Below are 16410 nucleotides of genomic sequence, written 5' to 3'. Positions count from 1 at the left end.
CTAAAGATTCGAGCCATTGAATTTCTCAATTATGACACAAAGTTAGATCTAACAGAATTATTTTATTATATCCGGACTAATATCAACCCATTTCATGAATAAAATGTAAAATCTTTATCCTAAAAGTTATTTTCAAACATTTAATTATAATTTATAACTCTAGGATTTTAGATTGAACATTCATATCCTTCAAAAACATTCTATCAATATCACGATGATCGTTATGTCATGGTAAGTTAAAAGAAAATAACTAATAAAGATCAACGAAGGGGATAGGTCTAAAGATCTAACTCTTTATTAAGAAACATGAAGACAAAAGAGGTGAGGCTAATCTGCCATTACAACCTTAATTAAACAAAAAAATAAGAGTTAGTTCTAACGTTCTAAGCTCTTAGAAAGTTGTTCTAACTTAGAGTTAGTTCACACAAGCACTTCTCATACTCCAAGCGCCTAGATACTCCACCGTGATAGGCTCTGTTCCATTGTTGAACACATGCAAATGAGCATCCTCAAACACTGCCTTTGTTGGGTATACCCTCGAAGTTATGCATGTTTTCCCTCCTCCTCCGAAGCTCTCTATCACCGAGTGATCAATCTGCACAATAATACACAGTTCAGATTTATGGATACGGTGCGAGAACGCATTGGACTATGACGTTAACGTACCAAGCTTCGTAACGGGAGCTTTTTACTCGACAAATCAATGTCGACAAAGCCTGCAAATGTTGGCTTGTATAGTCCATCCTTCAAAGAAGAGCTACACCAAAAGAGAAATAAGAACGTAGTGAACATGGAAAAAATAATTATAAGGTCCATTTGATAAGGGAATTGAAGTTACCTTCTTGCATCAGAGCACATAAGAACCACGTGTTTGTTGGGCTCGGCCTTGAAGATTCTGAAGAACACAGGAGTGAACTCCTCGAGATTTTCTGAAGCCAGAGTGAGAAGCCCAAAGGGTCCGACACCACCTTGGGCCGTTGATCCTAGCTGACTGCACACGGCTTGTGCGTCCACCCAACTTGGATCAAATGCCTCCGCTTTATCCAAACTCGAAAAGCTAAAGATAACTTCAACATCGGCCTGTACAAAACACAAGAAACAATCGATCAAATGACACCCAACTTGTTCCTTTAATGTAGGAGAGAGGATTAGAACATGTGGCTACGAACCACGATGTTAGGGGTTCGAATCTCTCATCGCCCACAACCAACCAAAAGGGGGACTTTTTCACTCTGGAGGTAGTGTCAAGGGTTCGAATCTCTCGTCGCCCACAACCGACCAAAATGGAGGACATGGTAGGAAAATCATAATCCGTATAGCAAACCCAAAGCAATGGAAGTTGGGTGTGGGTCTTTGTAGGAGTAGAAGGACCTTATCTTTCTTTTTCGTTAATGGGTTAAGAGCAGGGTCGGTTATAAATTAAACATACCGACCTGAGCCGGAGTAATTCCTTTGATCTCCACATTTTGTCCCTTAACCAGCTTCTGATGTATCATCATAACCCTCTTCCATCTCAGCCTATTGAGCTCCATAACCGGCCATTGTAAGAGCTGCTTCCCATTGGGATCCAACCACACCGTCCTAGGAACCGCCTGCAAAAGGAGGAAAGAAAAAGTCGGCCCAAATACAAAACAAAACAAAACAGAGCAAAGTCGATAACAAACGGACCTGAATTCCAGCCCATCCCTTAGAAACATCATCCTGCACACTATCAGATTCATTAGCCCAACCCCACAAAACCCTCCTCCTCCTCATCGGATCATAGAACGACTTGGAAGCATAAAAATTGCCATAGTCATATCTCAGCCCACTCCACCCATCCGCCGAGGTATTGTCAGGAACATACTTGTCTGCCATCGGATAATACTTCCCCACCGTATAATACTCATATCTAGTCATATCCAAGCTCACCTTCAACACATGTTTAACCCAATTCCCGGTCACCGACGCGTCCAATCCGAATCTCCCAAAGTGGGCGACTGGGTAGAAATCAGGGCACTCCCACATTCCCGTATTCGGGACAGAATGTAAAGGCTGTTCCGCCTTAGTCCAATTCAAAAAATCCTTACTTCTATACAAATACGCCATTCCCGTCTGCTTGCTCCTGCTGCCAATGATGGTCTTCCACTGACCATTGAAGCTCAACCACGCCGTCGACGGGTCCCGAAAGGCGCTGGCATTGACCTCCGTACCCGGTTCAACAATCGGGTTATTATCCGGTTTGACCCACTCGGTTAGAAGCGGGTCAGAGAGGTTTGCTGGAATGGCGTAGTTTTGTACCTGGCGATTCTGGGAGTCAATTCCGGTGTATAAAATGACGGGCTTGAAGCCGGGGAGGACGGTGGCGGAGCCGGACCAGCAACCATTGATATCAAAGGGCTTCGAAGGGGAAAGCGCGGGTTTGAGTGACTTCCAATTGATAAGGTCTCTGGAAACTGAGTGAGCCCAGACAATATTCCCCCAAACCGCGCCTTCGGGGTTGTACTGATAGAAGAGATGGTAGATTCCCTTGAAATACATTGGGCCATTCGGGTCTGCATTATAAAAACAGATAAAGAAGAAAAATAGATATATAGTATCATTTGAAAAGGCAAAAAAATGGTTATAAAATGGTAACAACCGAGGAAAGGAGAAAATGAAAATGTAGAAATTACAAACCGTTCATCCAATGACTGTGAGGTTGAAAGTGGAAACCAGTTCGATGGAGTTGCTTGATTTCGGTGTAGTTGTTTTCGAGGGACTGTAATTCGGGGTAGACTTTATGGAGTGCTTGGACGACGACGAAGCCATTGTCGACGAACAGAGAACAAGAGGAGAATACGAGAAGAAGACGGAGGAGAGTGAAGAAATTCATTGTGGAATTTCAGAGCGAAGAAGGAGGCAGGTTTGGTAGTAGAGTTTAAGTGAAGAAGAAATGAGAGATTTTGGGAGTGAAGAAGAAATGAGAGAATTTGGGAGTGAAGAAAGAGGAGCAGTGGAGTTTGAAGTGGAGAAGAAATGAGAGTTTGGTGACTATTTATAGAAAAGAAATATAGAGAAGGATAAGATATTTGTTTAAATTTATCCTAAAAAATAGGATATTTTAGTTAAAACTATTTACTATAAGTAGCAAAATTTATAAGTTTTTTATTTAATTAAGATTTGTATTTATTTATTTCTATGTATTGTGAAATTCAATTTTATTTGAATTTTTTATATTTATTTTTAATTAATTATATTTTTTTATTTAGGAATAAATGAAAAGTTGGGAGGGATTTAGTTATGGTTCCGTTTATGTGAAAAGATTTTGGAAGTCACTTACAAAGATATTAAAACCTTTCAAAATAAATACTAATCCTGTGAAATTTAAATTTTTAATTTTTAATCGAGATTATTAATACAAATTATATATTAATAATTATAACGATACGTATAACCTTAATCATAATTACGGTGCAAATATTTGTTCGTGAACTATATCTAAATTTTTAATTATAGTGAAACAATATTACTTGGAAGTCCGGAATAACAATTGAGAAGGAGACCTTTGAGTCTAGGAGTATTGAGAAGGAGCCCTTTTGAGTCTAAGAGTCAACCTTATTTTATTCTAAGCTCTAAATATTCAGAGCCTTACCTAACTTTTATTAAAAAATAAATATATATATTTTTTTTTTTTTTTGTAAAAACATAATAATAGTAACATAAACTAGCTCTATTAAATAATCATAAAATGAAACCATAAATTTTTTTTATTGGAAATTCAATTTTTTATTAAAAAAAATAGATTCTTAATCCTATTTTCATTAAATAATAAAAATTATATATATATATATATATATATATATATATATATATATATATATATATATGAAATGGATCAATTTTTGTTCATCAATAATTTTTTTTTAAGATCATACTTTTCAATACCTTCCACCTGATCTGTTCATTAGGTTGATAAGAATATCAATATTTAATTATAAGTACATAAAATGCTCTCTTTTACTCCATAATTCAAAACAACACAACAAAAAGGACAGTAGTGAACAGTAAAAAGCATGAACACCCGACACTAATCTTTTTCAATTCAGAATCTTTCCTTCACTACACAACAAATCTTGTATGTCTGATTGTATGTCTGACAAATGAAGAGATTTTTGCTTAATTTACACATCCATTCCAAGGGCAACCCAATTGCCTGGTAAATCTCAAGACGAGATTATTTCATTCTTAGCCTCTGAACTTTTTGGCTCTACATCTCTTTCTGCACCATTCTGCCTTCTAAATTTTCTACTACTAACAACAGTTTACAATAATTGAAATACACATAAAACTACTTGTGTTAGAGTACCTTCTCCCAATCAGTTATTAAGCTCCAAAAGCGGCGCTCGCATTACAAGTGATGGTTTCAATTCCTTGCCATTACTCAATAATTCACCGGAATTGTTATCCCGGAATTCCTCAACAAGGGCTTCCATTGGCATCGCACGAAGCGACTCGATCGTATTTTTGCTCGGAACATCTGGTTCGCATCTTGTTGGTGTGCTACCAGTTGGCTCATAGTCCTAAACATTCAAAGAAGGTATTGTTGTAGAGACACATTCCATGCACTAAAAGGAAAACAGCACATATAAAATCAACCATATACTTTTCAATGTGTAGCAATAACTTACCATATATTGCTGCCGAAATGTTTCTTTCGCCTTTTCTTCAATGGCAGAAGCTTGGCAAGAGTGATCATTCCGGAAAGCCTCAATTGTTTCTGTATGAGTTTTGACAGCATCTAATATACCAGAGATAGAGCCGCGTTCTTGTTTAGAAATGCCTACAATATTATAAACAAGCATGGCATTATTGTTACAAGAAATATAGCAATTATCATTAGAGAAAACATTTAACATATAGTTTATAGCTTTCGATATCGCAATACATGAACTCAAATGCATATCGATTTCAAAAAAACTGACTGAGTACAGAATTGACTCACTGCCAACTTGTTGAAGAGTGTCTTCAATGTTCGTCATCATGTCTTGTTCAGCTGCAGAACGCTCAGAAGTAATCTCGGCATCATGTTGCTCATTGCTATCACAAGCGCCTCTGTTTAAAGGAAAACGAACCATTATATCAATGATGGTAAACAAAATCTTTAAAAGAATGAAAATCCAGGTCAAGAAATTAGCCGTTGACTAACCTCACAGCTGAGAGCACATCTGAAACATGCTTGCTACCCATCTCATTCAAAGACTCTTGTGTTTTGTTCCACTGCTTGAGAGCTGATTCAGTCGTACTCACACTGCAGCAGATGAAAGTGGGGGAAATCAAATTAGAACAGGACAAGTATTAGCCATAGTCATATACCAAGACTAAAACTTGCCATTGCTGCAGAAGCGCCTCCATCCGACAATGTTTAGCAGCAGAGAAGTCAGCACTATCTCTTGTCTCATTCTCAGTTTCCGTTGAAAACACCTGCCATTTGCGCTTTGCATCTGTAGCCATACCTTCCATGGAGGAAATATATCCATCCAAAAACGTCTTGTTTGCACTGGCAGTCTCTTGAAGACCAATTAGCCTTGCATCCACCTGTTGCATGATCCATTAAGTGAAAATCTATTTCCCAACTGCATAATTTCTCATTAGTAAGCCTCCTCCTGCACATGACTAACTTACCAGTTCCTTTTGACGACGGATGTGACCCGATACCAAATTGGTCATATCGGCTATGAGCTTCTCCGTATCAGATCTTGATTGCTCCTGTAAAGAAAAATAAAAGGTCAAATTATATTCTACCTCTATCTATACCTGTTCAGTAAGTCAACCGTATGCCCCACCTCATAAACTTTTTGAAATTCTGCAATGCTTTTTATCTGGATCTCTTCAGCCTCTGCTGCATGATTTCCCAATCTCTTTGATTCTTCAGTCAGCTTAGAGAGGAATTCTTCAATATATTCAGAAATACCCTTCGTTTGATCAATAGTAACATGGAATCTCTGTTGGGTTTGAAATTCACAAAAAAAAAAAAAAAACGTAGGAAAATTTTAACAACATTGTCAATAAAAAAAAAATTAAGTTAATAAAAACTTAACTAGAACAAAGCAAAAGAATGAATGGCCAAGCAACAATTAAGAGAAGGACGAACCTGTCGCAATTCCCTTGCAAATATAGACAATTCTTTAGATTGAGTTGAAAGAGTGCACTGAAGATTGTCGAGTATCGTAGAAGCTTCACGAGCTTCTGTCGTCAGAAACTAAATTGCAAGAGATATCAACTTTAATGCAAGTCACTTCATTGTAACTTTTGATATAAAAAGGATAACTAGAAAGTACAGTACAATATACCGATCACAAACGAAAATAACTGACAATGAAGAAATAATGTCTTTCTACGTACTTCTTCAATGGAGTTCGCACAAGAAGATGCCAAAGAGGAAAAATCTTCTAAAGTGGCATTTGAGCTGGCTTTGTGCAAACGAACAACATTCTGCAATGCCTCGATATGAGAGATATATAATGTTCTTGAGGATGATAATCTTCTCTTCATGTCCACTATTGCCTACAGACAACACAACAATAAAAAAAAAATGTCAAGATGATAACTTCAACCAAAAAAACCGTTTATTACATTAGTAAATCATAATATAAAGGCCTCACACTTCCTTATAATACCTTTTCATGTTTGTCCAAAAAGGAATGGCATATCTTTTCAACACATTGAAGATGTTCATTCTGTCGAGACAAAGACGTTGAGACCATATTGCAAACGGAACCGATTTGCTGCGTTAGCTCTATCTGATAATTATCCACAACTGCTCGATTCTCTGTATTCAGTTTATCTTCTCTACCTATAATTTATAATATTGCAAAATAAATTAGCCAATTTCAACTAGTAGTAAAGATAGCACAAGCTGTAAACCGCATCACTAACTTACCAATTTTCATAAATAATGAAGCATTATCCTGAAGAGCTTTCTCCAGATCCGATCGTAGAACACATGCTTGATGAGCCAGAGCGTTCTCTGTTTTGCATATTCTAATTTAAGCTTTATGCTGGAAAAAGTATCAAAATGGAAGAAGGAAAAAAAAATTAAAAGCACCTGCTTTCCTCTGTTCAGAAATAACAAAATCCCTTTCCTTCAGGAAATAATGACATTTCTTCAACTCTTCCTCGGTGCTTGCAAGCAACTTTTGCGTTTGACACAGAGTTTTCTGTATTGAGCAGGTGAATATTAAGACCCTTGAAGAACTAACATCAAATTTCACAGCTAGTAGTAAATCTCACCTCTGTAGAATCAAGTTTCTTGCTCAAATCAGAACACTGTACTGCTTGAATATTATACTTATCCTGTAATTCCTCTAGTTGCTGTTTGAAACATTGGCCATTAGTAACAAAGGCAAGAACGACGAAGAAAATATTAATCTCAACTAAAATGATCACCTTCTGATAAGTTTCAATTGTTATTCCCATTTGCTCAATTTGATCTGCCATTGCCTAAGAGAAAGAAAAGATACTGGTTAAGAAGACATCTGAAAATTTTCATGATATCCCAAAAATGTAAGATTTCAAAAATGCTGAGAAAATCGATTACACCAAACAGGAATCCATTACTCCAAACAGAAGAAGAAGAAGAAGAAGAAGAAGAGCCCGAGTTCCGAACACCAAAAAAAATATATATATATATTTAAGTTGCAATAAACAATATACCTTTCTTTCACTCTCCTCTTGTTGGTATCGTTCTTTTGGGATATAGACACCATTCTTTTCACGAGCGGCATAAACCTCTGATGAATAATGAGAGTGTTTCACTCACTCCGTTACCAGTTCAAGGGTAATATAAAATCCAAGCACTTGACTAAATACAGAAGCAAATCAAACCATCTCACCTGCCTTCAAACGGTCTATTTCACCATAGAGATCCTTGATTAGAGTAGATTTCATCATTTTTTGATTGACCTAATATAATGGTATAAAAAAGAAGCATAAGCGTAAGTTTAAAACTTGCAAAAACATGAATCAATCTAAACTCTAAAACTCCAAATAACGCAAATTGCTCAAAGCTAAAAAGTTGCAACAATCCTTCGCACAATAATGATCACAAACACTAGAAATTAAAAAACCAAAAATACACGATAGATGCTCAGTGAAATGAAGAACGAACCTCTGGCTTATTCTTAATATTTTTGGCCCTGTGTGCATAATCTAGCGTACTAAGAGTTTCTTCCAGACAGTGAACGGCTGGAGAGACTGTAGCAATGATGCAAGTTTTGGTTCTTCCCCCAAGTGAATCGCGGAGTAACCGTGTAAGCTTGCTATCCCTGAAGTTCATTCAAGTAGGCAATTACTATAATATGGAACCGAAAGAGAAACGACGCATCATTAGAGCTTGTCAAAACACAAGTACTAAGCAGCTAACCTATATGGGATGTGCCCAAGATGTTCCACTAGAGCATTGATCACTCGCCCCAATGTCAATAAACTTTTGTTGATCTCCCCAGCTTCCCTTGCACGACCCTGTATTGTCATAACTACGAATTGAGAGCACAGTGGATGCCATCTTCAGTTAACAACAAAGAAAATGATAGAAACTTCTGCTACCTCTCGGGCACCAGAACGAGATATGTTTTCTGATCCGGCTAGATCAACCAAATTTAGCTTCCCACATTTGATCAGTTCTTCACCTTCTGGTGTTGCTTCCTTAATGTGTATTGTTATGGAAAAGAGAGAATGTGACCGACTGAAATACCAAAGAACATTATCATTTTAAAGCTATTAACGGATCTTTGGAAATGGAAAAACATAAAGTTAAACCCTAAGCACCCCTTTATGTTACCTTGATTGCTTATTTAACAAAGTCTCTGCCGTGCGACGTTTGGCTGACCCTCTTTCGAGTAAGTTAAAAATTTCACTGGCACTAGTAACAATTTCCTCTTCGAGACCTCTCACAAGAACACCCCCTTTGCCGTCCTCCATTAAGGGCAATTGCTTTTTCTGCTTCTCCTCCAAAGCAATTTTCGTAATCTCCTCTGGAGCAAGTAAATCCGTAATCTCCTCATTGTAGAGCTCCAAGAAGGTCACCTTCACGCTATACTCAGCATTCTGGCCCTCTAGAGTGTCAAAAATCTGCTCCACGGTTCTGGGTATAACTCCTGCTTCTGGAGGCAACTCTCCATTTGGACCACTCTGGTAGATAACGAAATCAAATTAACAAATTAAATCAACCAAAATGAGCACCAAAAGCACCACTATCAGGTAGCTGACCAAAATACCTTTGATCTCTTGCATTCCCCTTCCATTGTGTACGTTTTCCCTGTACCAGTTTGTCCATAAGCAAAAATTGTACAATTAAAGCCTTCCAAAACTTCATTAACTATCGGAACTACTGCTTGGTCGTAAAGGTCTTTCTGCTTAGCTGAAGGACCAAAAACCTGAGGCAACCAACAAACAAGAACCATAAATTGAATTAAGATGTGTACTGCCAACAAGCTAAATCAAAGAAATGCTCCTCTAAACAGAACAGGTCACGAGATGTTCAAAAATATCGTCATACATCCAACTGTTGAGCTTCATTCCTGGTGGATTAAAGAATAGAAATAATCAGAGCAAAGTATGAATAATTTGGAAATTAGTACCTTATCGAAAGTGAAAACTCTGTCAAAATGCTTTCCAGCAATATTCTGAGACACAGTCACCTCCCTAGAATAATCATTACAAGTAACAACCTGCGGTGCATTACTTCGCAACTCTTCTTCGCTAAAAGGCCTGCAAACAAGAAAGGGGGAGCCAACAAGATCAACATGATATTCTCAAAAGCCATCCAACTAAACCATCAGAGAACATGAGCAAAATCCAAAAAAAAAAAAAAATCGAAACTAGAATCACTTCGGATACCTGCAACGAAGAAGGACCTGAACATTGACGCCCTTCTCCTTCTCGTGACGACCGGACATCGTTCAATCGGCGGCGAGGAAGAAAGAATCAAGAAAAATGAACAAATCCAGTGGACTTCTTCACTTGCAAAAACCAGATCTGCTCTGATTCTTACTCAGTTGTCTCTCTCCCGCTGTAATGGCGTCTTTTCTTTCTGCCTCTCTCTGTGACGCTCCAAAATAAGAACAGGCGGGATTGAAGAGAAGGATTTGAATTTTGGAGCCGCTTGCTATGTGTCTACCGTCTAATACATCGACGGATAGACGTTGGGGAATGTGATCCGACGGTCCAGATCACGTCCGATTTAAGTAGCTTTATTCGAATTTAAATGTCTATTTTACCCCGAAGCTTTATTCGAATTTAAAGGCTTGGAAGCCCAATGTTCTGAACATGACCCAATAAGTGAGATAATGGGCTTGGCTCAATATTGCCGGCTTCCGCCCGAACTCTTTTTTCTTTTAAATTAATATAATGATTTTAAAAAACTAATAGATAATTTATCTAATAAATACAAAATAAACTTTTATATTTAATTTATTTTTTATTTCATTAAAACTTTTGATGATCTATTAAACATAAAATAAAAAAATTTAACTCACAACAAACATTACAATTAAAACATATAAATGTCGAAGATTAAGATAATTATAAAAATTAAGAATATTTTGCGTTTGTAACAAATGTCAGTGATGTATTATGACTTATTAACATATGATATTTTAATTATTAATATAATGTAGTGTGATAAATATGATTTTCTTAAATAATTAAAAAAATAAAAAATATATAGAGAGAGAGATAGATTGGGTTGTGAACGATATCCGAGTCATATGGATAACCAATCTAACCAATAAAAAAAATCAACCCTACTCGTGCGTATCACCTACTCCTTACCTTACAAAAAAATATATAATTAAGTATTTTAGTATTAAACGACAAATCATTGTTGAATTATAAAGAAATGTTACAATTAAATCGTGGAATTATAGTATTATTACGTCAATTTAATAATAAATTAGTATATAAATTACAAATTACATATATGTATGTATGTATAATATTAATTATATTTAAAAAGAAAAAAGTTTGAAGATAATGTTGAGTAATTTTTAGTGGGAAAGGAAACAAATGAGTTATTGAAGTTTTAATTAGGTGTGAGATTATATCAACAAATAGAATGATTTGCAGACAATTAATGTCACGTGCATGAGATTCTTAATTACACACGTGCAGTTTGTTATTTAGAGACACGTGCTTCTTAATCTAGACTTAAAGCCCCTATGTACATAGGTTGCAAAAATACCTAATTCTTAAAAACAGATCTATATTAATTAGCAAAGAGGGTGACATTTACATTTGGATTATCTCTCAAATTTTTAAAACGCGTACCTCGCACAACATTGTGAGATTCCACATCGTTGGGAAACGAGAACAAACCTCTCGCTGGTGGACCTAATTTAAAATCTTTAAAGAATCTCAAATATGACAATATCTACTAGCAGTGGATTTGAGTTGTTCCTAATAGTATAAGAGCTAGTTAATTGATCGTCGCACTGGTCGAAATATGCTCGACTCTCTTCATAGAAAAAACTCAATAAGACAATACGGTAAACTTTGGCTATTACAAATAGCTTGTCCATAATTTTAAATTTTTGACCGTTATGTTAAATTATAAATTCGACCTAGACTTTCGGATTTATGTATAATAAATCACTTGTATCCAACCAGTCGTTAATTTCTAATCAAATTGAAAACTGAAAGACTTATTAAATATAAAATTAATTCCGACCAATTTTAAAATTTAGGATTAATCTTACGAGTTAATAAAATTTTTATTAAACGAAATGTTTGAATTTGATTGTAAAGTCTCCTATCTATTCTTCTATGTCCAATTAATGTTGCCTAACAATCGAGTTATTGCAACTAAGCCTAATCTAGCTTTATATAGCCCAATCTAGTATTATATAACATGCATTATTTGACATTAATTAATATTTACTTTTCTTTACTCATTATATCTTCTCTAAAATGCATTAAAATTATAATAACATTTGGTTAAATATAATTTACAATAAATAAATAAAAAATATTTAGACAATTAATAGAACAAAAAAATTTGACTAGTGAAGGACATATGACCGTCGTCTCTGTTACCGGTACAACAACTACAACAATGGACCGCCATTAATACTCACACAAGAAAAGCTTTCATAACCTTTCTATAAATACCAAAGCTGCTGCTTCTTCCAAACAAGTAAACCTGTCAGATTTCCCATTAACTTTTCATCTCAAATTCTCCGGCCGCCGTGTACTGCTTGTTTTTTCATTTGAAATGGAAGGTTCCATTAGCCGCCGGCGAGTTGCTGCCTGCACTGAAACCGCCTGGTGCCGCGCCGTCCCGGGCGGAACCGGCACGGCGGTGATAGCTCTATCCTCCTCCGACGTCCCAAATCTCCAACTTCTCCAAAATGCCCTTCAGGAACTCCAAAATTCCCATCCTATCCTCAAATCCAAACTCCACTTCAATCCCATTTCTTCCACTTTCTCCTTCCTCACTTCACCGACTCCTTTCGTTCAAATCAAGACGTACGAACTTCCAGAAACTTCTAAAATCCTAAATGACCAAAATGTCCTCAACTACCACAAAACCCCTCACGACATTTCCATTTCCCCTCTCCAGATTATCCTCGAACACGAACTCAACCAGAACTCCCCTTGGCAGACCCTACACTACTCCGACACGGCGGCGACTTCCGCAGCCGACATGTTGTTTGTTAGCTTGTACGAGGTTGGCTCAGGTAAATGGATCGTCGTGTTCCGGCTCCACGTGGCAGCGTGTGACCGGACAACAGCGGTGTCGTTACTGGAGGAGCTGCTCCTTTTGATGAACGGCGGCGGCGTAGATAAAACAGGGGAAATGGAGCTGGGCATGGAGGATCTTGTTCCTAGAAAGTTGGGGAAGAAATCAATGTTGTCCCGAGGACTGAATGTAATCAGCTACTCCGTTAACTCTTTGAGATTAACGAATCTGAAATTCAAAGACGTAAAGTCCGCGAGACGATCGCAGGTGGCGCGGCTCCAGATGAACCGGACTGAAACCCACAAGATTCTCTCTGTAAGTACTACGATTAGCATTATTAATTATCATTATTACATATAATTTATTTTACTCAAATTAAGTAACCAAATTATTGAATGCAATTAAAATAAGTTTAAAATTCTCAATAATTTAATTATATAGGCTGTCTAAATCCAAGCTCGATGGCAGGAATGCAAGTCGAGGGGGATAAAATTGAGTTCGGTAATGGTGGCGGCGGGGCTGGTGGCGACGCATAGCTCCGGCAGCCATGGGTTGGACCGGCATCAACGGAAGTACGGAATTATAACGCTGATTGATTGCCGGCGGTTTCTGGAGCCTCCGCTGAGATCCCACCATTTCGGTACGCATCGTTTTTCGTGTCATTAAACAAACCCCATTTAATTTCAACCATTTCTTTCCACTTTCGTGAATTTGGATGCTTTGAAGTGAATGGTTTGATGTCGCAATCCTTTCCATTTTCGAACTCTCTCTTTTTTGGTAGCTATGGATATTAATTACATATGCCATTTCTGTTTCTGAATCGATGTTTAGAAATTAAAATGTCTATTTAATAACCCTTTCCTTTTTCTTTTATTTTCAAATTAATATTTTAAAAATATAATATATCGAACATATTTTAAACAGTTATTTATATTATAATTTATTTTTTTTTAATATGGTATCTAACACGTTTTTTGATAATATAATTATGTTTTTATTAATTTTTTTGTTTTTAAATTTCTGTTTTTAGAATAGATATCGAAAAGATGCTAAATTAAATGTCTATTTAACAAGACTTTCCTTTCTTGTTTTTTTTTTATCTTTTTTATTTTTTCTTTTTAAGAAAATGAAAAAAAAAAAAATTAAATGTCTATATATTTTTTTACTTAAATTTTAAATCAAAATTCGAATGACCATGCTGTATTTTTTTTTTTTTTAATATTTATTGGATATTTTTTAGTTAACGTTTTTATTTTATTTTATTTTTTAGAAGAATTAAAGAATGAAACAATATAGTTTAAAAAAAAAAAAAACTAGTTTAGGGTTATTTTGTATAAGTTAAAGATTAATTATGCCAATTGGACGGAAAATTTGAGTTTGAATATTAAAATAAAATTACAAAAAGACTGTAACGCCCTTGGAATCTTCAGGATTTTACCATGCTGCCATCTTGAACTCTTACACTATAAGAGGAGGAGAAGAGCTGTGGGAGCTAGCAAAGAAAATCTCGACGACATTGGAGGCTTCCAAGAATTCAAACAAGCACTTCACCGACATGTCGGACCTAAACTTTCTGCTATGTCGTGCCGTTGAGAACCCAAGCCTCACAGAATCAGGAGCAATGAGGACATCGCTAATGACGGTGTTTGAAGATACGGTGGTGGACAATTCAGGTGCAATGCAGGCGGAGATCGGCGTCAAGGACTACTTAGGCTGTGCCTCTACCCACGGCGTTGGCCCATCCATCGCCGTGTTCGACACGATTAGAGACGGGCGGCTCGACTGCGCGTGTGTTTATCCAGCTCCGTTGCACTCCCGGGAGCAAATGGAAGCTCTGGTTGATAACATGAAGGCTCTTCTCGTTAAAGGATGAAGGATGGTTTGCTTTAATTGCGAAAGAAAATAAATTATAATACTATTTTAATTTTTTTTTAGTGCGTATTTCTAAACTTATTATAGTGAAATTAAGTAATTTAATGAGTTAAATTACCAAACTCATTCTATTTTAATTATTAATTTCATTTGAAAAATATAAGATAAAAATAGAATAAATTTAGAAAATTGAAAGTTTGTGGGCCTCACGTTTTACGCGTGTATAAATTATTGTGGAATCTTAAAAAATCGCCAATCCGACGTCGTTTTAGCGTTCCAAATCGTTTCTTCTCCCCTTGGACCATCGTCTTCTTCCTATTATCTTCTTTTGAAAGGATCAGATTTCCTACGGCTGCAGTACCCTCTCTGTACTCCCACCGTCATCGCCTCCAAAATGTCCGATGAGATCAGGTTCCGTCCCGTCGGCGGCACCGAGTACAGCTGGTGCCGCGCCGTTCCCGGTGGCACCGGCACCACCGTCCTCGGCCTTCTCCTGTCAAAACCTCCCGATATTTCCCATCTCCAAGCCTCCCTCCACAATCTCCAAAACCTCCACCCAATCCTCCGCTCCAAAATCCACCACGATCCTTCCCGACGAGATTTCTCCTTACTTATTCCCCCTTCTCCGTCGATCCATCTCCAGATCCTCGATCTCGCCGCTGCCGCACGTGCCATCGCCTCACATCCCGACGCCGACGATCCTTCCATCTCCGATTTTCACAAGATCCTCGAGCACGAAATCAACCGCGCTACGTGGCTCAATCCGAGCCATCCATCCTACTCCGATACCGATGTGATGTTCGCCACCGTCTACGCCCTCAGCGACGGCCAATGGGCGGTGTTTCTCACCCTCCACACAGCGGCGTGCGATCGGGTTGCAGCGGCGTCTCTGTTGCGAGAGCTGCTCGTGCTTACGGCGGCGGGAGGAAAAATCGAGGGCGGAGGATTTGAAATTGGGGATAATGGTGAGATTGGATCGAGGATTGAGGATCTAATCCCTAGCGGTAAAGCGCATAAGCCTCTGTGGGCGCGTGGATTGGACATGCTAGGTTACTCGTTGAATTCTTTCCGATTAGCGAATTTGGAATTCAAAGACGCGAGTTCTGAGAGATTTTCTCAGATGATTAGGTTGAAATTGAACTCCGATGAGACCCAGAAACTTCTCGCTGTAAGTCATTTTTTTTCTCTGCAACTTTCCTTCATTTTCTCGGGAAAATGTTTAATGGGACCCACTTTCTATCTCAAAAGCCAATCAGATTTCATTTTAGTCTAAAAGATAATTAATTTACAATTTTATACTCAATAATTTAATTTTTAGTATTTCCCCATTTTTCGTTCTTTTAATTGATATAGTTATTCGGAGTATATAATATGTATAGGGTATTGTCTCTAATCATTATTAATTTAAAGAGGAATGGGTTTTATTAAGGTACGGTATGGTGTAGCGAGTCAATCTTGGTAGTGTGAGGTGTCCACGCTTTCACCGTCGGTTGGCTATGTGAATATTGAATCTTGGGTGTTGTGATATGAATGTTTGAAGGGCTGCAAATCGAGAGGCATTAAGCTGTGTGGAGCTCTTGAAGCTGCTGGATTGATAGCTACTCGTTGTTCTAAAGACCTTCCTCCTCATCAGACCGAGAAATATGCTGTGGTTACACTCATCGATTGTCGTTCCCTACTTGATCCTCCCCTCACGACCCACCATTTAGGTAAATTCTCACAGTATCTCACTCACTTCAACTCTATATCGATTGTCGTTCAAATTATCTGTTGTGGAGATCTGTAATTTTTAATCTAGTATCAGAGTCATGCCCTAAATTTAAACATGCCAAAAGAAACCT

At 37.3% G+C, this 16410-nt stretch overlaps 4 protein-coding genes across 5 annotated transcripts in view; 2 read left to right on the top strand and 2 right to left on the bottom strand.

The window, feature by feature from the left end:
* Positions 1–285: 285 nt before the first annotated feature.
* On the bottom strand, positions 286–2932 carry LOC147793046 (beta-fructofuranosidase, insoluble isoenzyme 1-like). Its single transcript, XM_087122567.1, has 6 exons — positions 2659–2932; positions 1669–2534; positions 1434–1592; positions 839–1080; positions 667–757; positions 286–595 (listed from the first exon to the last, which is right to left on the bottom strand). The coding sequence occupies exons 1-6, from the start codon at positions 2852–2854 to the stop codon at positions 416–418; spliced, it is 1734 nt and encodes a 577-aa protein (XP_086978693.1). The 5' UTR covers positions 2855–2932; the 3' UTR covers positions 286–415.
* A 1098-nt stretch (positions 2933–4030) lies between these two features.
* Positions 4031–10114, bottom strand: LOC111789891 (kinesin-like protein KIN-5C). Of its 2 annotated transcripts, XM_087122786.1 has the most exons (23): positions 9859–10113; positions 9600–9729; positions 9237–9395; positions 8801–9150; positions 8566–8704; positions 8384–8481; positions 8129–8285; positions 7854–7923; positions 7675–7751; positions 7408–7461; positions 7252–7332; positions 7067–7178; positions 6902–6988; positions 6639–6814; positions 6364–6525; positions 6113–6220; positions 5805–5963; positions 5644–5727; positions 5351–5556; positions 5168–5269; positions 4964–5073; positions 4650–4801; positions 4031–4541 (listed from the first exon to the last, which is right to left on the bottom strand). In XM_087122786.1, exons 1-23 carry the CDS (start codon positions 9915–9917, stop codon positions 4338–4340), a joined length of 3036 nt encoding a protein of 1011 aa, XP_086978912.1. In that variant the 5' UTR covers positions 9918–10113; the 3' UTR covers positions 4031–4337. The 2 variants fall into 2 exon arrangements, with proteins under 2 accessions (XP_086978912.1, XP_086978911.1); XM_087122785.1 differs by having other exon boundaries at positions 7252–7461; positions 9859–10114.
* A 2067-nt stretch (positions 10115–12181) lies between these two features.
* On the top strand, positions 12182–14631 carry LOC111791031 (uncharacterized). The gene is made up of 3 exons (XM_023672207.2): positions 12182–13012; positions 13166–13337; positions 14128–14631. The coding sequence occupies exons 1-3, from the start codon at positions 12230–12232 to the stop codon at positions 14568–14570; spliced, it is 1398 nt and encodes a 465-aa protein (XP_023527975.2). The 5' UTR covers positions 12182–12229; the 3' UTR covers positions 14571–14631.
* A 245-nt stretch (positions 14632–14876) lies between these two features.
* Positions 14877–16410, top strand: part of LOC111791030 (uncharacterized) — a 2541-nt gene continuing 1007 nt past the window's right edge. Inside the window, exons 1-2 of the mRNA XM_023672206.2 lie at positions 14877–15737; positions 16110–16278. Coding sequence (XP_023527974.2) covers positions 14964–15737; positions 16110–16278 — 943 coding nt within the window. The 5' untranslated portion in view covers positions 14877–14963. The remainder of the gene's footprint in view (positions 15738–16109; positions 16279–16410) is intronic.

Source organism: Cucurbita pepo, chromosome 3 (assembly GCF_057944985.1).
Source record: "Cucurbita pepo subsp. pepo isolate OVF chromosome 3, ASM5794498v1, whole genome shotgun sequence".
Lineage (NCBI taxonomy): Eukaryota > Viridiplantae > Streptophyta > Magnoliopsida > Cucurbitales > Cucurbitaceae > Cucurbita > Cucurbita pepo.
The sequence above is the reverse complement of the archived record's forward strand: the minus strand, read 5'-3'. Positions and strand labels throughout refer to the sequence as shown.